A 24883-nucleotide genomic window follows, 5' to 3' on the forward strand; every position below is an offset into this window, starting at 1 on the left:
ATGAAGTAAATTGTTAGAAATTGGTTCAGTAATTGATGGAATTTTTAGAAGTTATTCTGGGGGATTCTGGGAATGGTGTGATTTGTTGAAGTCAATTTGAGGGGTTGAAGATTGGTTTTTGTACCAGAAAGACACACGACATAGAATTGGTTAATAAAAATCAAGTTCCAAGTTAGCTTGTCTCTGGCTCTGGGCCAGATTCGATTAATTATAGCTTCAAGACAAAGCCAAGTTTTCCTGGTGTCGCATAATCGGCAATTTTATTACTATGTGCTTTTCGAGATAGAGTTTCAAGTCGATTGGAATTTTATATGAAGTTTATTAGGTTTTAGTTCTGTTTTTGTAAAGTTTAAGTAAGTTCTGCTATTTTTCAGTGATTTATTTAGAATTTGAAGCAGAATTTTAAGTTAATTAAATTTTTAATTTTCTTAAAAATTTGGCAAATTGTGTATAAATGAGTTTAGTTTAAAAATAATGTGAGTTACAGTCAAAAGAACCTTCTAATTTACTCTTAGCATTCAAATTTCTTCAACAAATTCTCAATTAGTATTTAAAACAGAATTTTTTGGCAGTAATTTGAATAATCTTAAAATCTAAAGAGTGCAATTATAGCACGAGATCTTTGTTCAGTGCACATTTATTTAAATAAAAAAGACTCGGCTCTATTCCAATTTTCCATAATAATTTCAAGTCGACTTCTAATTTTGCTTAAGAAAGTGCAATGAATTGTTCAATAGTTTCATGATTTCCAGTTAGTTTTATAAAAATTGTATTTAGCACAGTGCTGTTTAAAGTGTGTGTTGTCTTTAAAATTTTAGAATTGCTTTAAAAATTGCAATGAACCACATGTCATGTGCAATTTTGGTCGTGGTTTATTATCAAAATGTACCGCTGCACAAAAAAGTTAGTAAAATGATGATTTTGCAGATGAACAAATCACGAAAAATCAATAAAAAATGAGAATTTAAGATAAAAATTGATAAAAAACTTCCAATGACGTCAGAAAAACAAAAATTCAATTTTTCTCAAAGCACTATCCAAAAACTATTGAATATCATTTCAATCTAACCTTCAAAATTTCCAACTACCCAATACCCTTCTCCTCTCCCACCTACCTACATTCTCACAACAAGAAATAACACATTTCAAATCTCATGAAAAGAACCAAAAATAAGACAAAAAATATAAAAAAAGAAATAAAATTCCAAAAACACTTCAAATTCATAAAAGAAATTCATTTAAAATGAAAGAGATGAAAAATATCTTGAAGAAAACTTTCTAAAACAATAAGAAGAAGAGATGAGGAATGATTAAGAAGAATAGAAACCTAACAAAAGAAAGCATGAAAAAGACTTAAAAAAGATTCTTTTGCATCTGCATTGAGTTGGATGTACAGCAACAACAAAAAAATCATTTCCATTCACAGAGGAATGAAAAATTTTTTTTAAATAGTCGAAAATTGAATTTAATTTAATAAAAAATTTCCTGTCTCATTTCATTGTTGTGTGCTGTATGTGAACATGAACTTCACGTATGTGAAGTATGAGAAGGCCAGGCAATTTTCATATTCGATTTTGCTGCTGTACACACACACACAAAAAAAATTGTATTTTAGAATATTCTATTGTAAATTTTATTGTTAAGCACATGACTTGCCGACTGTCACTTTTCATTATCACATGATATGAGTCAATTTAAATAGTTGTAGGAATGGAGAAAAAGAAGACAAAAAAAAGTTTAAAACATTCAACATTGTATGTCGGTGATTTTTTGTATCTATTGTCTCGTGTTGATATGAGAATGATGTAAGCTGTGAATGGATGTGAATTACATATTAAAACTTGTCATTTTTGTGTTACCGGCAATGAGTTTATATGATATATATTATTATTATTTTCCTCTTTGTGACGTTGGGGTTTGTTAGGTTGTGATGTAATGGATGTGTGAGATTGAGGGGATCTGGAGGTTTTTGGACACTTTTTATGTGTTCTATGGCATATGAAGTGTTCTTGAGACCAAGGCTAACTTGTTTAGACCGAGGAATCTCCTTGCAGTCTCAGTTCAAGTCCCAGTCTTAGTTCCAGTCTTAGTCCCTGTCTCAGTCTTAGTCTCAGCTTAAGTTCCTGTCAAGTTCTTGACTGTGTCCTCAGTCAAGTCTTGAGTCTGAATCTGAGTCTGATTCTGAGCCTGAGTCTTAGTCTGAGTCTCAGTCTGTGTCTAAGTCCCTATCTGAGTCTGAGTATGAGTTTGAGTCTCTGTCTTAGTCTCAGTCCCTGTCTTGGCTCGGTCTCGGTAACTTCATCAAAAAAAATTCATCGAAATTGAGACTTCGGGAAACTCAATTGTATATTGAGTAAGATACGTGATTTGAGACATGTAATATAAAAGAATCATTCACAAGTTACTCAATTCTGATGCTAGACATTTATAAATTATCAGCAAGTGTAATATAACTGAGCTAGAAGTCGAATTGAGGCTTTTTTTCATACAAATCGGGTTCGAATAGCACTAATCGACTAATAGATCAAAAATCTAGCTCTTGGCCGACATGACTCTTACTTGGCATCGTTCTGTTTAGGTCTGGTTCAATTTCGGAATCACGACGCCCTGGGACTGGATTTTGGATCAATTATCCGACTTGTGCCATTCTAGTGAGCTTTAAAAAATGTACAAAAAAGTCATTCATAGACATAAACATCATTTCCAAATGTCCCCCAAAAAATAATTTCTGTGAATTTTTTACATTTCAACGAATAGTCGTGACAACGAAGAAGAAACGGAAGAGAGTTGTGTTAATTTAATTAAGACATGATGGCTGAAAACAATGAATTTCAGTTGTTAGATTTAGTTTTGAAAGGCACGAATATATGAAAAAAATAAATTTGAAAGTCTTTTGGATGTGACAAAAAAAAAAGAATTTTTATTCATGTGTGCTAGTTGTCTTACATTTAATTTCTTCATGTGTGCATCCACATACAGCTAAATGTATTACAAATAGTCTCATGATTATTTGATAAGACTGAAATTCTCACATGATAAGGTGCTCAATGTTATACAATTTTAGCTGTAGTTGCATAAAAATAGACTAAATTTGAACGTGACCAACCGAGCAAGTCAAAATCATTTAATTTGTACAGCAGTACCCGCTTGTGAGAAATTCTTTGGAACCAGTTCATGACTGTAACAATTAAAATCAAATGCATACAGGAAATGGGGGTATATTGGTCATATGACATTAATCTTGAACAATTATGCAATTCTGCAGGTCATTAGTTGAGAATTGAAGTCTGAATGTGAAGTTGAAGCTATTCATGGATATGCTGAGTGAATTATTGATTTTTATTTCCCCATAAAAAATACTGAACCATTTTTTTTCTACTTATAAGCAACCAAATCTAAATGAACAAAACCCCAAGAGACATTTAATCCAATTTGTTGCTTGGAAATTACATGCCTGACAGAATATTTTAAGTACATGAGGGAAAATTTAGTATAAAAAACTAATTATAAGGATGTAAATTAAAATGCCTATCTCTTATCAATAATCATGAAAAAAAAAAAAATAAAAATATCCCAAAAGATACTAATTCCAATGATTCGATAGGTAAGGGGATGTACGGGAATTAGGTCGACCTTTTCAGACTGCTCTCACCAAATGAACAGCTTAGCAATAAAATCATGAACCAAAATTTGAACTCTGAATCTTTTCCTTTTAGCGTTATGTAATTTCCGAATGGTCCCTAAGGGATAGATGGACCGATAAATTATTACGATACAGAATAACGAACTTTATCCAAATATGAACAATGGAACTCTTGGAACGGAACTTCTATTCTTTACATCAGATTAACCTTCCCCTTCCTGAACGTAATAAGTGAACGGCCCCTTACTTACTGACTTACTGAAATCTCTATTCCTCTGTTGAGCTTAGGTTATAGCTCAAGGCTTTCCATTTGACTCTATTGCTGGCTCTGCAACTTAGTTTGTACAAATTGCCTGTCCATACATTTAGCTGACATTCTTTTGTCACTGTTCTGCTCCAAGCACTAAGCTTTTGGAGCTCCTGGTCATCGAACAGCCCCATAAGCCCACAAAATCTCCATAGAAACAAAATAGCCTCAATACAAAAATTTCCCATTTCTCCATAATTTGCAACCTTCAACCATATACTCCATCCTTATCAAATAATTCCAATCAACAATCATTAAATATCCATCAGGTGTCCAAAATCATTAAATCGTATAATTTATCGTAAAATTTCATCTCACAAGTAAATCACTTCAAGCCATAAATTTTACGCTCTAAATCAACTTCTTCTTGCATCTGCCTTTCAAATTACAAATTTTTTTTGGCCATCACTTTGCAACACAACATGTCGCCATGGCTGTAATTGCTTCTCAATGTCATCACATCTAACAAAAAAAAAGAAAAAATTCCAGTCTCATTAAAAACACTTTGTTCGGGCATTCTTTTATATATATGCTATAAATGTGTGTCAGTCTTGAAAGATTACACATCATGCAGTCATCTCGCAATTGATTAGCACATTTAGCTCGTGGCATACAAAAACAAAACACAAAAAAAGTGCCGCTTAAAAGAATTTCATTTTGATTCATAAATAAAGATTTTTTTTTTGTTGTTGCTGTATGAGCACATTCACTGGTTTGGAATTGGAAGAGATGATGAAAATGGATGAAGAAAAAAAAGAGTTGTTGACCTCGCGTAATAAATAATCGGAAGAAAAAGAGGAACAAGGCACAAAAAAAAAATTAAAATTTCGTACACACATGCCATGAATTCTCCAAGAAAGAAAACTTTATTTTTTGGCAGTGCTGAAGCTTTGAAGTAGGAACACAAAATACACAGATAAATGAGACAGACAGACAGAAAAAGTGAGAGAATATCATAGTTTTGGGCGTGTCACGACTTAATAGATTGAAGATGCTGGATGTGAAAACAGTTATTCGGCATGAAGGCATTGAAGCCTCTTCTTAATCACTTCTAAATTTATACAATGAAAGCTAGTCATGGAAATTAAGTCTATAGTTTTGATTCTCACATGAGATGCTGATGATATGCATGCAATAAGAAGACACAACACGAGTAGATGCTTGGCATAAAAAGCAACTTTGTAAGACGACAGAGCTGAAATGAAAAATATGAAAATTTATTTTGTCGTCAGAGTGTCTGATGATCTCACATGCTCACATACTGAATGTGTCATCATCATTATCTGACTGACTATTTGAATCTATAAAACCTCGAGCATAACCGAGTGAATGAATGCGAATTGAGAGTTGGACATGACACAGGAAATGATTTTTTTATTGCCAAAAGTGAGAATTTCCATCCACAAAAAAGTCACTGAAATATCAAATTTATGATGACTTCAGGCAGTGATAAATTGTCAATCTATTCATTTATATTTGATGTATTCATGAGACATTTTGATGCTTAATTGGTTTTCTTCCTTTCATATACCTCGCTCCCTAACAAATTTGCTCCTTTTTTGTGTTTGATTTTCTTATCATTGGAACTAAAAAGGAGATGAAGACATGAATTGAGATAAAAGTTTTTCTTCTTTATTGAATTGTTCGGCAATTGAGTGCCTGTGGGTTATTGATATTGATACTTTCTTTTTTTTATTGTGGATAGAGTTTAGAACTCTTTTGTGCTGGTTTCTTTTAGATTTGAGTGGGTTTTGGGATTGTTTTTGGCAGTTCTTGGGTTTGGGGTGCTTGAACTTATTTGGGTTTGTGTTGTTGTGTGAATCAGGCAGCTAAGCGCTATGTATGCATGACCCAGGGATGCACCTAGCATAATCATTGATTTTTAGGGTATACTCAGTCAAATATGTAGCTATGAAAGTCGAAAACATGGTTTTTCAGTCACATGACGTCCAACTCAGCTCAATACATCCACAATCATCAAAATACCACTCAAAAGTCACTTAAACTCAATCTGCATCCATGATTAATTGACAATAGAAATTGAAATCTTTTTATTCTATTCAAAAAACTTCTTGTTCCTCCATAAACATCTTGAAGCACCAATTTGAAGCTGAATTATTAATTTGTATGAGCATGAAATTGAAATTTTCACACATATTGGCCATTTCTAATTTATTTATGAGCAGCAATTTGTTGTATAAATGCTCAACAAATTTAAATTCAATTATGTGCTATTAATATTTAATCATAATGAGATGTTGTCGCTGATTTTAAGGCTGTGTACTTGAAAATCCATTTTTGTCAACTTTTTCATTAATTTCTCTTTAGAAACAAATGGAACTGAAAAGGGAGAAGATGGCTATAAATTAGATTTTTAAGCATCTTTTTACTTCTTTGAATTTTGTGAAAATTCTGAAAATTTAAGGAAAAATAAATTTCCATCTTCATGACTGTCGCATTTGCGTGACGATAAAATAACAGAATTAAATTCCTAGAAATGTCTTTTGCCATGTTTTTGACTTCATTTCCCTTCCTTTTCTTACATAATATATTTTTCTGTAATTCAATGAAGTTGGCGGAATCGAGAAACTTTGAAGTTCATGGAAGGTGAAAGAAGGAAAAACAAGGAAAAAAGGGGAAACAAAAGATAGATTTTTTTGTCACATAATCAATTTTTCATACACGCCAGAATAAGACACAAGCACACACAAAAAGTGCGATAGCTTCTGTTGATTTGATGCACGCACAATTTTCCACTGATACTCTCACTCAGTATCTGAGTCGAACATGACAAAATGTGTCGCATCGCATGTTTGTTTTTTGTTCCGACTACATGAGAATTGGCATTAAATTCACGACTATGCTTTCAGTTCCTCCTCTTTTCTCTCATCTTAATGTCAGTCGAAAATCCATTCACGTGAAATTGACATATCTCATGAATCTCAATCTCTACATCTGTGTGTTTGTTTATGAGTTTTTTTTGTGCTGGATGGAACTGATAATGTTACATTATTTGGAGATGGAAGTGGATCACATTTGGTTGATGGGAAATGATTTTAGGTGATTTTGGAGGAAGTTTGTAGTGATTTAAGGATTATTGCTATTTACTTCCCTGGCTGGGGTGCACGTGGGTCCGTTGCTGCGAGGAGAGAACTTTAGATTTTGTGGATATTGATTGTTTAACAAGGATGGGTTCACCAGACCTTACACTCACAATTAACCATCTCCGCACCGATTGGACGGTACGACATAGCCTGAATACACAAAAAGGAGGTAGAGTAGGTGCATGTGAGTGTGAGGCTGAAGGACGCATTCATATCCTTTGCTGTTTCAAGCATTAATCCTCAAATATCCAAGGAAATCAATTTTCCATCATTAAAAAAGCAATAAAAATTTTCCTACAACTTCCATGTCTGTCAGTGTGTCTGTTTGCAACTCGCAGAAGCAAAATTTCTCACATTCCTGTTCCTTTGATACCCGAAGAATGTTTTGCGACTGTCTGGATTTTCTTAATATTATTTTCATCGAAGTCACAATATAAATATTATGGGATATTGCTGCATACCGGCAATCTGATATCGAATTTGAATTTTTTGTTCCTAAGAACACCACATGATGTATGCTAAAATATTCTTTATTATTTATTGTGCATGCACGTTAAGTGAGTAAAAAATGTGAATGAGAAGAACAATAACAGCGAAAAAAGATGGAATGATATGCGAAAGTGTGTCAACTGAGCTGAATTCCATTCCAATTTGTTGTTTCAATATTCTTTTTTGCTTTATTTTGCGATATGTTTACTCATACACACACGCACGTAAGCATTTATTTTTTCAATTTTGTTGTGGCAGGTTGATACCAAGAAATTGGAAAAAAATATTAAAAAACCCAGCAATATCAACAAAAAAAGCACACACAGGGAACATGAAAGGGAATAATAAGAAGAACAGACAGAAGAGATTAAGAACAAATAAATCAGAAACCTTGCAAAAATTTTATGCTTGTTCTGAATTAATTGGAATTTAAAAGTGTTTGCCGACAGGTTTGAGGGAATCCCATCCAATTTATATGGAATTTTTTAAGTTCTTTCGTGCTGTTTGAAGTTTGAAATTTAAGCCTGCAATGGAAATTCACTGAATTTTGGCATTTTAAAGCATGTTTCTTAATAAACGAATTTCGATGGTTGTTACCAAATGACTGTTCATGATTATTGAGCCATAGAGAATGATCTAACACACCAAACACGATCCCCGACACTCAAATGAACCTCCATAGCATCATAAACCATCTTCATTCCCACCTTCTTAATTAAACAGCTCAAAATCAAGCAAATTTAACATCTTGTGTAAATGAAATACTTAAAGAACGTTTTCTGTTATCATATTCCGAACTTTTAAACTGTTTAATGAGTCAATTAAGCTTAATGATGGTCGATAAACCTTTTCCCATTCTCTGTTTTGTCTGTTTTTTTATTTTTAACGTGTGGTTTTGCTTTATTACCATTTCATGAATATAAATAAGTAAGTGAGAAAGAAAGCCGCAAAATATGGCAATGAAAATGATTATGAAATTCCGGTAAAATGAGTGACGTGAGAGCAGCGGCGTTTAACTTATTTCTAAAATTAGAAAGTTTGATTCTCACGACATTTTGCATTGCGCTTCTCAACTTGCAATTTCATTTCTAATGCTTCTATTCGTTGCTATGTGAAGTGCTGTAAGGAATGTTTCATGTGACTACGGATGAAAGAATTTTAGTGGCTTGGAATGCATTGTGATGCAATTTTATGACTGATTCGTGATGACTTTCAGATTCAATATTTTTATGGTTGGTCATAAAATGGAATTTTTAGGTTAGAATAGATAGTAAAAAAGTTTTTCTGCTGATGGATTGAAATTTCTGTACTTTAAAGTTTTGAGGACAGTTTTTGCCATCGGATAGAACAGTTTGGCAATAGTTTTTATGGTATAAACATCCAAAACCACAAGATATCTCAAAAATACTTTTCGAAGTGAGAAAAATAAATCCAAAATGGCGGACAAATGTCTAACATCCGTTAAATAACCTCAACTAATTAAGACATGACTTCCATCTCAATTTTCATCTCAATAACACTAAAAAAAATTGCAATTCCAACTGACTCATTTACAGTCATTAGTCTGTTTATTTTCTATCGATTCATCCGTTCATTAAAGGCACTTGAGCAATGCATAAAATCAATATATAGTAGCAAAAATCGATTCGCAACTGCTCATTTCCATTGAAAAAATGAATTTTATTTCTAAGACTTTATAAGTAACAAAGTAAATAAAGAAAAATCATGAAATGAAGTCTGTTGGAGTGATTCACATGACATTTGATATTTATGCGAAGAAATCGACGAGATGTAATTACTTCATCTCTCGTACTTGCAAATAAAAGAGATTTGCTTGCTTGTTATAATGATGACGATATTGATAAAAATATTGAATTTCAGTATGGGATTGTGTATGAGTGATGTATGGGGTTTAGAGGGGATGGATGGTGATTTGAGGATTTGTATGATTCATACTATTGAGGGTAAATGTCCTAGAATGGGAATTTCCAGCACACATCATGCACAAACGACCCCAATGATGATGCTTCGTTTTCTTCTTAATTTACTTGACGTCAAATGAGGAAAAAATCTTCTCGATTCAAATATCATGTGCAGAATAAATCGACATGACAGTCTTCAAATACGAAAATCTCGAGAGATGTTTGCATTCAGCTCCAATTCAACTGTTTTTTCTTATTTCATTGATAACATATCGTCATAAATATATTATGTGCGCATATATTGCTAAATTTGCATATTGGTATTGTATTTACGTACATCGAATTTTTAATATTTTGCGAACTATGCGAATTAAATAAAAAAAAAGTTATCGACGTCATTTCCTCAATTTCCTCAATCGACAATAGCAATTGAAACTCTTTTTTATATATTTTTGTTCAAACTCAATTTCCATTTTTTTCAACTATGTGCGAATGTTCATATCCATATGTGTACACGATATAGCGAGTGAGAGACAGGCAAAGAATGCTAAAAGAGTCAAAGAAGTAAAAAGGAAAAAGCGTTTATGGTGCAATCAAAATAATTTTGTTAAACGGTTCTTTTCCATTTACAAATCCGCAAAATGATCATTGCGTGTGTGTATTTGTTTCGCATATATGATGAAAAATGAGTCCATAAATTATTTCAATTGTGGGTGATATAGGCGCACTTTTGTGGATTATTTATTGATAGAATAATTTTATTATCGTAAATGGCGATTGTGATGACATTTATTGATAATTTGTTATATTTTATCATTTTAAGGTGAATTTTAGAGATTCACAAAATTTAACGGTTTTTTAAAATTCAAACTAAATACATTTTTCAAAGTCACGTGTTCCTCCTCACTTCAAAAAGTTTTTCATCAAATAAATCACTTTTTATCAGCATTTTCACATCAAAAACAATAGAATTCAAAAATAAAACATAGCAAAGCCCGGATCAAATCATTCAGACATTCCCAAACCTCCCAAAAATCATGATTTATAACAGAATAAAATATATCAGACTAGACAGCCTAACAAATTAACCATTTTCATCACATTTGCTACACGAATCTCGCATTTAAAAATAAAACTTTCAGCCTGATTATTGCTGTTGATGTGTCTGACGTTGTAAATTTTTCAAAAAAATAAAAAAAAAACTTTTTTTTCCTAGAGAGAAAATTCAAATTGTGAGTAAAGTAAATTACGGTGTGTGTAGAATGAGAACCAGCAGAAAAAAAAGTATAAAAAAGCTAAAAAAGAGAAGAGAAAGAAGAATAAAAAAAATAACCGAGCGAGCGTGTGATGGAACAAGTGCAAGGTTAACGAACGAACCACACGCATTCCAGCACCGGCTTTTTTATGAGCGCTCATTCATACACATTTCTCGCATTTCTTATTTATGTGCGTAACCTCGAAATGAAAAAAACAGAATTGAGAGCATTTTGTGTTTGTTTGTTTTGCTTTTTAACTTTATTTGAAATTTTAATTGCGGGTAGTTGTTCATTACAGACACATTATGAAGACTATAATTAATTGATAGTGCTTTATTACCCTGTGTCTATCTATGGGCTTATATATTTTCCGCACGTAAACGATGTGTATGAGGTGATTACTGATTTCAAGTTCATAAAGGAAATGACAAGCTTTTAAAGTTAATAATAATTATGGACATGAAATGAAGCTTGTTAATATCCCATGCAAAATGAAATGACTTATGACCGGTTGAAATTCTTTCGTTTGGGATTAAATGTCCCAAGCTTGTTATGGAATGTTGTTTCAGATTTTTGAAATATTTTTCGTTGAGATAAGTGGAATTTTATGAGGAAATTGTTGTAGTTATTGTCAATTTAGTGTCACGTTAATATTATTGTATATGTCACTCAATTACTGAGTCTTCTGAGAATTATTCACAAAATGTCTGTAAAGTCTACAATTGTTTACTAATTCAAGAGGCACGATCGTGGGGAAAAATGAATCAAAACTCATTACTTAGTTGTGAATGAGATGAAATGGCTGTCTTGATGCTGCCGATTTTTACAAGATTTTGACGTTTTGCTGACATTTGAGTGATATAGCGTTGCATAGGTGACTGTTATGTGCCCTTCACTTCTAGTTCTTTAATAAACTAAGTCTACAGCATTTTTGATAATTCATGAATATTCAGTATGTTAGGGTTTGAACCTACTTCCTTAAAGTTAGTTGCTTTTGAAGTTTTTTATGAATTCTGGCGTAAGGTTAAATTTTGGCAAATCCAGCATTTCATGAGGGTTACATGAAGTCGAGCTTGGTTTAATCCAGCTCTATGTCAGATTCTGGTCACTTGAGTCCTCATTTCTCGCTTCAAATCCGAATAAACTCCTGTATCAGGCACCACTTGTCACAAAACGTTTGAAATTTTATCAAAATTTCACCGCAAGGGTTCAGCAACTGCTCAAGACCAAATAAAACTCTTTTCCTCTTAATGCCTCCCAAAAGTAGCAAAATTAATTCATTTTTTTTTTTTCATTTTATTCATTCAATTATTTTTCACCAGAAGTTGCAAACTAATTAAAATGTTGAGAAAGAGTTGAGCAAAAATGCACGTACTTACTTTTTTTAGTAGTACGAAAAGCAAAATCGTCGAACAAGAAGCATCAACAACAGCAAAAAAATAAAAAAAAAAATTATTCATTCCGTTAATCAACAACATCGAAGCGTACATGTATGGAGATGAAGTCAGTCCATAAACATAAACATAACAAAAGATGTTAAGAGAATGAAAAATAAAATAAAAAAAAAAAAAGTTTTAATCGAGAATGTGTGTGATGAGATGAAGCACAAATGTATAGACGGATGGTGGAGCAAAAGAGAGCTTTGTACCGTTAAAGAAATTAATTGCCAACATTGACTGCCTCAATTCATTGACTTCTAATGCTTTAATACTTTCTTTCTTGATGCTTTATTCCAACTTCTCCCCTTCTTTTGTGATTCTTGTACTGAATTTTTGATTTTTATTTTTATTTTATTCATTACATTTAGTTTCATTAACTTTAAGTGTAGACGAGACGATGAGATGAGTTTGAGGGCAAGCAAAGAATAAAAAGGCAAAAAAAGAAAAAAAAAATTATTTTCGTCCGAATGCACAGAATGAAAATAAATTACGTAACTATTGTAGTGTGTCAGGCAGTATAATAATGCATAAAGCATAGCACAGCTCATTATTTCCTTCTCAATTGTTTCTTTCTCTATTTCTACTGCTGCTTCTGCTTCTTCTTCTTGTGTTACTGAAAATCTTTTGCACTCACATTTAATTAGCTGCTTTAAAACAATTAGACGAGATTTGCAGAGCAGAAGTAGCAAGCTAAATGGGAATGTTTTCGATGTATGGGTTTAAGACAAAGCTATTAAAGCTCACAAACTACTTCTGCCATTTATTTACTCAAAACGATATCTTTCTTCCGTTTTTTAACATTACATAACATACAGAATGAATTAATTTCATTTGAATGAGCAATTGCTGGTAATTGAAAGAGCTCAAAAAAAGCTTCCTTTCCTTCTTTCATATTTGTACTCGCACATATTCAGTTACCACAAGAATGCTTAATTAATGCATCTCATAACTCTCTTTATGTTCTGTTACGTTTCTAATTTTTTTATGTGTTGATTTTCAAAGAAACAATACAGCTATAGACATTTTTATAGAGTCTATAGAGTTTGGTGTAGTTACTGTTTGCTAGTGGCACTTAATTGAATCAGAGTTGGGTGTGGATGTTGATTTTAGAGCTGTATGTGCTTGGTATTGAGTTAGAATTGTAGTTTTGAGGCATTATGTGTTAAGGTTCATGTAGTGTTAGGGTTAAGGCGACTATTAAGGTTATAAGACTCATTATTCATTCTAAATCGAAGCTTCTTAAGCCTAATCCACCCGCTGCACATTAAGAATCATTAAAATAACTACTGGACTGATACATGATGTTCCTATAGCACTTAGGTACCTCAAAACACTAATTTCAGTATCAAAACTACAAGATCTGAATAGTAACACCAAGAAAAACTAAATAGTAACCCATTACAGTTACCCATCCAACTAACTAGTCACCCATGCCTCCATGACACCCCTGACTCTATAAAATTCTCTACAACTTTAATAAATATTAACGAAGTGAAGTGAAATGGAAGCAGAAAAAAATGTCATAATTGCATGATTGATTGTGTTAAATGCTATAAAGTACATGAACGGTAATGGAAGTGCAGGAAATGAATTAAAGCTGAAAAAATGCAGAGACAATGAAAAATCAGAATCTTTAATTTATTTCAAAGATAATCAAATGAAGAAGCTGAATGGTCTGAACAATTTTAATTGACAGCTGTTATCTTTTGAAGATTTTATGAAAATATTCTGATTGATTTGTGCCGCAAGAACTTCTACTTCCGTTTTTATAAAGAGTTTTTGATGTTGATTCTTAAATTCTGATTCTGTCAGTTCTGAAAATTGAAATTCCGCTATTATCAGTTCTATTTTGAGAATTTCTGTAAATTCAATTAATTTTTTGAATAGAAACTGTTTTGAGTCAATCAGTTCCTATTGTTAAAGACTTCAGAATTTCAACAGACACAAAAGATATTCAGCTAAGATTAAAATTCTTGCATGTAAAATTCGTCTAAAAATAGATCGACCATGACAAGATTCATAAAAGATTTGAAATACTTTCCAATACAATTTTTTACCTTTTAAAGAGCAAGAAGCAAGACGGAGTGGAGATGGAAGTAAAAAATCGATAGACATGAAACTATTTTTTTCACAAGAGAAACACGAAAAATTTTGCGGAACTAATCTTGAGATTTTATTTTGAGCTCATTTCTGGAGCAAAAAAAAAACATTTTGTGGTCATTGAACCTAAACTGATCTGTTGGCGGTTCCAATACGAAATCAAATTTAAATTTCAATGAAAATTGCCATTTTAAGGTTCAATTCTTCGTCATTAAATTCCAATTTTTTGTTCATTCATTCATCGACAAGACACAAAAAGAAATGACGAAGAAGCAGTTCCAATGATGCAAATGATGACAATAACAAGATAAAGGCAATAAAAGAAACGGAATTGTAAATTTTTAATTTATGGCAAATGACATGAAACAGAAACTTTTGAATAATTATTTGACTTTTGTCTCAATTTTTGTGAGAACTAAGAAGATAAAAGAAAAAGAACCGAAAATTAAATTAAGCAGCACAGCATCAAAGTTGCAACAGCAGTTAAATTAAGTTGTAAAAAGTAATAAAATTGTGGAAAAATTCATTCAATGTCGATCACATTCTCATCGTCTTCTCATAAGCCAGATGCTGTTGCTGAGATGCTCTCATGCTGCATATTTTCAAAGTAATTGAGATTGATGCTCTTACGATAAATTTAATGACTTTTTATTCCATTTCTTAGAAGCTGTGCACTTCTATTTAATCTATAACATCTTAAGAATCTTGTTTTTATGATTATAATGTGAATGGAAGAAGAGGAACTAAGCAGTTCCTGAGGATATTGGAGAATTTAATTGTGGATGTGCACATGATTGCATGGAAATTGATATAGCGGATATGAAGAGTTTTTATTTGCAATAATTAGGTTGGGGATTAGATTTTTTAGAGTTTGTTGACTGATTGGGATTCGAACTGATGACTTAGACATGCATTTGTGGAATTTTGGTTTAAGTGTGGAATCTGGAAAACCTTTTGGGCGTCCTTATCTGTCTATGCAATTTAGTTAATTTACTACAAAACATTCAAGATTTTCCCCACAAATTCATGAAATTACTCATAATATGCTAAGTATCATCATCACAAGGACTCAAAATTTCCACCAAAGATATCCCACAGAATCTCATCACAACATTGTCAGCTTAAAGCACAGACTAAGAAAAATTATAAAATATTTTCCCATAATTCTTTCATTGCTTGATTAAAATTTCACAAGGCAGTGTCTGCAGATGAGAGAGAAAGCATTGTGGATTTCCGCGCACAGCACATTCAGCACACACAAAAAAGAATAAATGCAATGAAAATATTTTTGCTCTCTCAATTGACTTAAGTATGTTTTCGTTAACGAGATGAACACGAAGAAGAAGATGAAAAAAAATCCTTAAAGCCACAAAGCGTATTAATTCATGCAAATTTTCCCATCTTTTGCTTCCTTTCTTCCTTCACATTCTCATCCCCAATTTTCATCACTTACTTCCTTTTGTTACAATGTAAATTGTTATTATTTCTGTGAGTGAGAAAAAAATTTAAAATTATAATTTTTTTATCAATTTTGTTCCTTCTTATTATGACTTGATGTTATTGCTCTTATTCCCATATTGCAAATTTTCACATTGTTTGAAGTCAAGTTGAATGACTAAAAGTGGTGCGTATGGCAAATAATAATATAGGGAAATATGAATTACAATGCAAAAAGAAGTGGAACTTAATGACGATGATGATAAGGAAATAATGAAATATTGAGATCATTCTTAACACAATGTCATGCAAATTGAGTCGTGGAAGGGGATGGAAAAAATGTAGAAAATTTTTTAATTTAAAGACGTAAAAATGAAGACTGTTGGATGGGGAACGGCAACAAAATATGCTCAGTGAATGACGTGCACACACATTGAATTAAATTTTCATAATCTGATTAACTTCTCGTCACTTTCTTTTGTACCTTACTTCTTGCTACATCTCATCACATCTACTTTGTCGTTTTTATTTCATTTCAGTATTCAAATCCGAATGCATTTGACACTTTTTTTCTTGTCGCTTAGTTCTGATTTGTGTTGAAATTCTTTTAATAATTTAAAGATTTTTCAGCTATTGATTCGATGCAGCTACAAGTATTTTGGTTAATGCTGATAAATTTTAATTGAAAATCGTAATTTTAAATGTCAATTAGGGACAAATTAGTAAGAATTTTGTGGATAATGTTGAATTAACTTCGGTATTCAAGATATGGATGACTAGTCACTCTTATTGTCAATTAATTGGTGGATTCTAAATTGATTTGCATTGTTGGATGAACATAGATCCGTAAAATTGTGAAAAAAATTGGAAATATCTGAAAATTCATTGAATTTTGTTGGCTAAGCAGCACAATGTAGTCGGTAGAGCACTGATCTGTTGTCGCGTTGATGGTAAGATGCAAAAGTAGCCTAGCAGCACTTTTTTGGATCATTTTAACTTGGAAAAGACTAGAACAGAGTTGGCAGAACTTCATGGAGGCTTTTTCGTAATGGATAAACCTGCCCCCGTTCCTCAGTACCTGTACCAAGTCACCATTCAAAATAAATTACTGTAAATTACATAGAATGGTACTGTACTCAATTTGCTCCAGAAAATGAAAAGATTTCTTTAAAGAATCCACACCAAAATTCTCATAAAATTCAAAATCGATGATGCCTCATCCTCTATATCCATCTCAAGAACCTTGTTGCATTAGTAGCTGTTTCTGCCCACCAATAAATAATTTTACGATCAAAACTTGTTTCACTTACCAAGAATAAGCTGAGAAGAAAAATAGGTAAAAAGTTGCGTAACGAGCATTATCGATTCCAGTTCTGATGCCATAAATTTTCATCAATTTTCCTCCTTCTTCTCGTTGCCTTCTTCGTACTTTTTAAGAGAAAAATTTATGAGATTGATAAAAAAATATTTTTTTGAAGAAGCATTAAAGGAGAATGTTTACCTTTTCATCCCGACATCGCATCCACTTACCAACAATTTTCTTCTCTATTTGAGTACATTTTTTATATCTTTTCAATTGAGATCCCCAAAAACAACCTTTTTTTCAGCAGCAATAAATTCTTCATTCCTTAAATTTTTCCATCTTTTTTGAGGAACTCAAAACCTTGAAGTGGAATTGAATAAATTCATCATTTTGAGAAGACATAAAGCATATAGTCACAATATGTGACCATAAATGAGACAGACAAGCAAGTTGAATGGACTAGAAGAAGCAATAGAAGCAACACATACAAAAACTGAGAAATTAACATGTCAAATTACAATGAATGTACTTAATATGACTGTTGCCAATCAGATTGTCGTCAGTTTTTTATGCAGGAAGTTTACTTCCGTCTCGCGAAATTCAATTTTTTCAGTCTCAGTTGTTGCTTGATTTCAGCACATCTGACTGTGTTTGTTGGATGTAAAAAAAGTCATTCTTTAAATTTCTTGAAAAATAATCGAAATTGGAAGCGACAGAAAGTGATCAAAAATTTATGACAATAAAAGTTAGTGTCTAGAATAAGAGCCACAAAAAATTGGCAATAAATTCACGCTTTATTTATGTATTTAAAATGATATGATAATAAATATTTATGACCCTCCGGCACTAAATGTGTAATTTTCGTCTCACTCACATTACTGTCTTACATTTCACTGCTTGACGCCTCTGATGTCATCTCTGCAAAATCATTTACATTATGTACTCATTATGGACGATACTTTTTATGTATTTGTGTTAGTTCCAGTCATCAACTGACGTCATTGTCACGCACAATTATGAAGTTTCGTGTTCATAGCAAGGCATTCATGATGATCATGATGATGATAAACTTATGAAGTTGTAGATTCATGACTAGTCTAAATAAATTTAAGGGTGATTTAGTTCCTGTCATGGATGGTTCAGGGGTGGAAGTAGGAAGGTTATTGAAGGGAGTTCATGGATTGGTCAAGTGTGTTTTGGGTCAATTGCTTCTATTTCAATCAAGATAGGATTTAATATGCTCAATCTTGCAAATCATCTTCTCTTCCTGCATGCCCTTAATGCTATATGTAGCCATAAGGATCAACAACAGAAATCAGCAATATCAATAATTACATTACATTAATTCCAATTCCATGTGCTTTAATAGCATTGCATGACGCACTTTTATTCACCTGACTGTGATTTCAGATTCATTAGACAATGAACAATTACAGTCAGCAAATAAAGCATTAAAGCTACACACACTTGGAGTTTCATGATTAATTTGGAATAATGATGATGAAATCCCAAAAATAGCTTGCATTTAGATAAGATATGGACATGAGAATATCAATTAATTTAATGAAAATATGTAAGCGAGCAGCACAAGCTTCTTCACCTCCTTAAATTTTCCATTCCATTCACTTCCTCATTTCCTTTCAATTTATTTCACCGCATAATGAAAATTGATCTTAGGTCATTGACAATGCTAATAATGTTTATGGCATTGGCAACTGTGTGATTTATCTTGAATGATGTTCATTCTACGCCTTTTGATTCTCATTCTCATTACCAATTTTCCATCCTGAATAAAATTCATTTTGGTCCATCAAGTCAGACACAAGTTAATGAAAGTAAATGGCTCTTATTAAGAATCGATAAATATTTGCTGAAAAATTTTACTTTTTTTCCTGCTCCGTCTTCAATTATTGTTACTGTTTACCGCACTCAGTCTGTGTACATGAGAAGAGGGCATGAAAAATTGCCAGACATAGAATATCATCAGCAGCAGTAGAAGCAGCAAAAAATGATTAATTAGACACACGAAGTAAGAAATATTGAACGAGGGATGCGACGAGCGTGAAATGGCATCAAATTTTTAATGAGGCATTGAATATCATTTTCATTTAATGGATATTTTGAGGAAAGTTCTTCTCATGTTTCTACAGCCATTGTCATTCTGTTCCCGTTGACTTCCAAGTCTTATTATCATGCAAACATTGTAATTTATTGGGTATTTAACTTTCACCATTTTTATTTACCAAGCAACAGCATCCAGCCATACTTACTTTTTCCGATGCATGCATAAGATGATGTCGAAAGTGTCGATCAAGTTAAGCCACCATCATCAATAGCTTGTGAATGTTCTTGTTCCATTCCAAGTAGTCGAAAACAACAGAAATTCAATTCGATTCTTGTCACGTCCTTTAGTCTGTTAACATTATGATAGTATTAAAGCGTCAGTTCTTGGTCTTTCCAGCTATCTCCTATACCACGAAAAATTTTCATCCCTTTTGTCGTACAAGTCAAAGTACTTTCTCTGTCTTTATGTCGTCTAAAAATAAGACTTCATGTCTCGGTTGCAGCTATTGCTGATAGCAAGGAATACAAAAATAATTTTATTTGATGCCGACAAAGCATTTTGAACATAAATCTTCCATCATAAAGCATATTCATATTTAATGGATATGAAACATTGGATATAATGGCAGAATTTGCAGTAAATTTGATGACATTTCCCCTTACTACTGATGTTATTGAAGCTTGCAATAAAATAAGAGCTGCAACATTCTTGTTATGATCTTAAAGACCCGCAATACAACTTTTTAGTTCCGTTTTATTTTTGAAGGGGATGAATTGCTTGTTTTGTACGGCAGGCATGGAACTAGGAAGTATGGGCATGTATAACCTAGTTTTCTCACTAAAGCCACATTTAAGTAAGGATATGGAACCTACTTGAGCTTTAGTTGACTGCCACACGACAGCATGTGTCATCCATGCTTCCATAACATACACTACATCCCTGACTACGTGGATCCAAAAAGCAAACAAAAAGGATTTCGCAATACTTTCTTGTAGATTTTTTTTAAAAAGAATTTTTTTCTTTTTTGTTGCCGTTTTTAAGTTCAGGAATTGCTAAGGGTCGACAACAGCAAAAAAGATAAACTTTTTTTTTGTTCCTTTTTTTCCTTTCGCATGTTTTGAATTCTGAACTGAATTGTGAGCTATGGAAAAAGTTTATGAATGAGTAAAAGATATCACACAAGTTTGCTGCTTCTGCAAAGTCTTCAGGCGTGGTCATTAGTGAATCAAGATGAATCGTGTATAGATTCGAATGAGCAGCATAAAGGAAAATTTCTTTCCTTCATTATTATCGGGCAGCTTATGTGAGATGAATGAATTAATGGATGAATGCAGCATTAAGCATGCATTAAGGAATTTTACTATCAGTAGACATGTGAATGTGTGCGGATGACTGCAAAGTTATTAAATTTTTTCTTTCTTTTTGGTTCCTTTTGTGAAGGATTTTAGATCCATTGTGGACATTTTGTGTGATTTTTGGTGATTTTGAAGATTTTTCATAGCAATCTTTGGAAATTTTTGAAGATATTAGTTTGAATTTTCGGAGAATTTTGTTCAATAATTTCGGAATATCAAGCCTTAGTTCCACTAAAAATCGCAAGGGAACTTTTGCTTCCTTAAAAACTTTCCCTTCAACACTGAATATGAAAATAAATAGATGGAAATAACGGATAAACTTTTTTTTCGGGTTAAAGAATTTGATTAATCTCTGCTGACTGCATCCAAAATCATTTTATATAGAATAAATATGGAAGAGATGAAAACTGAAAAAATGCATAAAACATTTTATATTTTTTGAGGAATAAGAAGATGATGATGAGGATGCAGCAACAACAAAAAAAGTTCACTTCTGCATATTTTATTGCAGTCGACCGAAAAGCGAGAGGGTGCAGTTCATAAATTAGATTTTCAGAGATTTCAATTTAAATTTTTATGAAATCATAAAAAAAGTTTTGGAACTAATGAATTTTTATATCCTTATTATCTATTTACAGGGCAATTCAGGACCTCGTAACAGTTATCCTAGTGGAGCTCCCCCTCAATTAAAGGGGACTCAACAAAGACCAAGCGGTCCAACTATGACAAGTCCAGCAGGTGCAATTACAGGCGCTCAATATCGAGGTGCTAGTTGGGCACCAAGCTACGCACCGGCACAGCAAGCTTACAGATACACTACACCATTAGCACAACCGGCTTATGCATATACAACCACACAGCATACGACAGCAACTGTGAGTACCAAATTTTATTTGAATTTTTTGAGGCAGTCAGTGCTGTTGCTAATGCGACAGTCAATAAGAATTTGAAATAATCCCAAATCATCCATCATTGATTAATCTCTGGCTGGATTTAAATTGAATTCTGATGCTCATGTTCCTTACTTATTTACTGCATCAAGGGCAATAATGAAGGATTTCATGGTATAGAACTTGAATGCACACATCACAACAATTGTCATTACATTGACTTCATACAATGTCTTCATGTTTTGTCCATGAGTGGATGTAGAAAAAAAATCAGTCACAAATGGCACTTGTCGTCCATATTTTTCAATTTTCATTTATCTTATTTGTCAATAAACATGTAAAAAGTGAAAACATTGGGAACTTTCACAGATTTCGTCTGTCTGTATATTAAGAACAAGTTTCTTATGTTCGATGTCATCGATAAAGATAAAGAAGAAAATGAGATTTGCAGGCGGATCAAGAAATAAATTGATAACATTTTTCTGCCTCAGTTCCAAAATCTTGTCTTATTGCCAAAACACAAAAATCACTCATGTTATGTCACGACATATCCAAAATTATATCTCCTTACATATTTTTTTGAGATATTATCATCATCATACTCTCCTATTTTTGAAGCACATCGTAATTTGATTGTCATTTTCTTCTTTTTTTCCTTCTAAAGTTTTATGAGATTACATATCGAGGAATAATATACGAGATGCCATAAATGTATCACGGATGAATGGAATAAAAATATTGTTTGTTGCAGGAAACAATCTCTCATGGCAATCATTTGTGAACTGTTTTTTTGTATGTTATCGATGACTTTTTTTGTTGTTGCTGTACTTTCTTTCATGTTCCTGTTTTATTTTGATGAGAGGTTATTGGTTTTTCGAGGAGAATTGGGAATGATTGGAGGCAGTTTGGGAATCAGTGTTGGTAAAAGCCGGGTTTTGGCGGTTATCAGTCTCCCTTAACGTCGATTGCTCTTCCGCAAATTGCTAACTTTCACTGAGGACCCTTCCCGCAAATTACCAGCTTTTGCCGATGACCTCGTCCATAGGTTGCGCCCCAAATTAGTATAGATTTGAGTAGTTGTTCTATTGGGCATAATGAGAGGCCATGAGAAAGACGGCAGAGCATCAGACACCAGGTTATCGTGTATATTGTTGGATAAATCTTAGCTATTGTCTCTATTGACCAAATGTCAAGTGTATACATTCTTGTGGCTCCTTCTATTACCGCTTAATACATTGCTGGCAACTGAATGAGCTATGTGCCGAGATAAGTACGATAAAGGGTAAAAGCCTATTCAAAGCACCTTTTCTGAAAGGTAGCAGCCCTACAATTAGGCTAGAAATGGTAATGTTTTCTGCCGACCATTTCCGAAGTCATTTGTACAAAAAAACAAATAATGGCCTTGTTGCCTAAGCTCCACCTAAGAAAATGGCTACAGTTAGTCAGTAACTGACTCAAGTATGCCTTTTAGGCGTTTAAAATGATCGAGTGGACGTATTTTTGTCCATTCAGGGTGATATTACCCCAAAAAATGCGCTTAACCTCTAAATACTTCCAAAAATTCCACTTCCTTTGTTTTCACTGCCGTGTTCTTTCATTACTTCCAATTGCTTTCTTCTTTGCCTTCTGATTTCATATTCATTTCATTTTTCTTCTTCTTCCTCCCATTCCCTTATATAAATACATGAGATATGTGCTCTCAATCATGATTGATACATCGCTTCCTATCTTCAATAAATATACATATATTCCCATCTACTCTTACATACACTTATAAGTTATAACTTTTATTGCTCGTCTTTTTTTTTATGTGAGCTCAAAACTTCATGTGTGAGGAAAACAATATAAGTCAAAATTTTGTATAAAAGAAAAGTGATAAAGAACTAACAGCTTGATATTCATCAAATACACACGAAAATAAATTTTCTTATTCTATCTTATAACATCCAATTCAATAAGAAGAAGTTTGTGAAATCTCAGCAAAAAAAAAATGGAAACTTTACACATAAAGTATCAAGTAAAAAGAAGCAAAGCAATAATGCAATGGCATTAAAATGTGTCTCTGTCATGTTCTTATGTCATCATCAACATTTCAAGTCATGTGCATCGCGATGAGAAAAATCTTAGATTCTATAAAAAGCATTTTTATTGCATATCAATTGATGGATATGAATCTTCAATTGTTTATGATGCTTAATGTCTGTTCTGCTCATTTGTGGATTCAAATTATGAACAATTTTCAAATCAATTTCAATTAATTACTGATGAATAAATTATTTTTTGTGTGTGGATTGTGGCACATAAAAGAAATACAGCATAAATGAGTAGAAGAAACGGAAGTTGAAAGTAATCAATGAGAATGGGCGAATGGATGGATGAAGAAGGAGAAAAATTAACCGGCCGGAGATTAAGAATCTGAGAAGAGGAACTTCATTTGTTTGTATTGAGTAGGAAGAAGATTGAGACTGAATAATAAGCAATTATTATTGCTGTTGCTACTTAACTGCTGATGATGAATCTGTGATTGTAGAGTAAATAACTTTGGGAACGTTCGTTAACTACGTAATGCTGAAAATTGCATTTTTAGAGCCTTTTTCCCTTCCGAGAAGCTTATTTTGCTCTAGCTGATAGTCAGCATACTCAAATTATACCTTGATGCTATCATACTCATTGTCTGTGACCAAATTAACATCCTATATCCTCCATACCTTAGCAAACAGTGAGCATACTCACCTAAATGAGTGTCAATCAATCAATATAATTGAGTATGCTCAATATTGTGTGCATATTGATGTCCATGCTCCTTTTCTGATCAAGATACTTAAGTCACTTATATTATCTATTCCAAAACCTCAATCTAACATCCAAAAAGTCTTTAAATTCTCTCAAAAAGCACTCAAAAGTACAAAACCACAAAACGATATCCAACCTTTAAGTCACTCACATCAAGTCAATAACTTTTAATAACAATTTTCTATTGCTGATGATGTAAAAGAAATAAAAAAGAAAACTCGCACAAAACTCAATGAAGGATGAAAGAAAGCAAGTAAATCTGATTATTGTGATCGATTTTTTTTCAATTCCTTACATTCGTGTGTCTTAATGTAGCATGCCAGTTTCATTGAAACAACGCACATGTAAACGCAACTTTTTTATATTATTGAAAATAAGGAAAAGAAAGGAAAAGTGAGAAAATGGCAGTAAGAAGGGGAAAAATGTATGGAAAGCAAAATGAGCAATAAATCCTAAAGCATCAACCTTATAGACACAAATTCACATAAAATGAATGAAGTTTCCTTCTTATATGAATACGACAAGGCATAGTCGATGTATAGGCAGCAGAAAGCTATAAATGTTGAGCTTATTATTTTGACACATCTCTTTAACATCTCCTCAATGGCATGTCGTAGATGTAGAGTGTTGGGGTATGAAAGGTAACTTTATGTCAATGCCGTACATGTTGACGTTAAGACGTTCCTCATATTCCGCATGTCATAAAAAATGGAAGCAAAAATGCACGTTTTCTTTCAATGATAAATTGATGTTTATGTTTCGAGTGCAAATGCCTGAAAT

The 24883-nt window shown here is 32.7% G+C and overlaps 1 protein-coding gene across 17 annotated transcripts in view; it reads left to right on the forward strand.

Moving 5' to 3' along the window:
• shep (alan shepard) overlaps positions 1–24883 on the forward strand; it is a 178624-nt gene that overhangs the window by 74987 nt on the left and 78754 nt on the right. For all 17 annotated transcript variants that reach the window (XM_070653880.1, XM_070653874.1, XM_070653868.1 and 14 more), the window contains one exon: positions 21059–21295. In XM_070653880.1, the coding sequence (XP_070509981.1) occupies positions 21059–21295 (237 nt within the window). The remainder of the gene's footprint in view (positions 1–21058; positions 21296–24883) is intronic.

This window comes from Chironomus tepperi, unplaced genomic scaffold, assembly GCF_022539635.2.
Source record: "Chironomus tepperi strain 1889 unplaced genomic scaffold, CSIRO-AGI_Ctep_v1 contig_73, whole genome shotgun sequence".
In the NCBI taxonomy this organism is placed as follows: Eukaryota; Metazoa; Arthropoda; class Insecta; order Diptera; family Chironomidae; genus Chironomus; species Chironomus tepperi.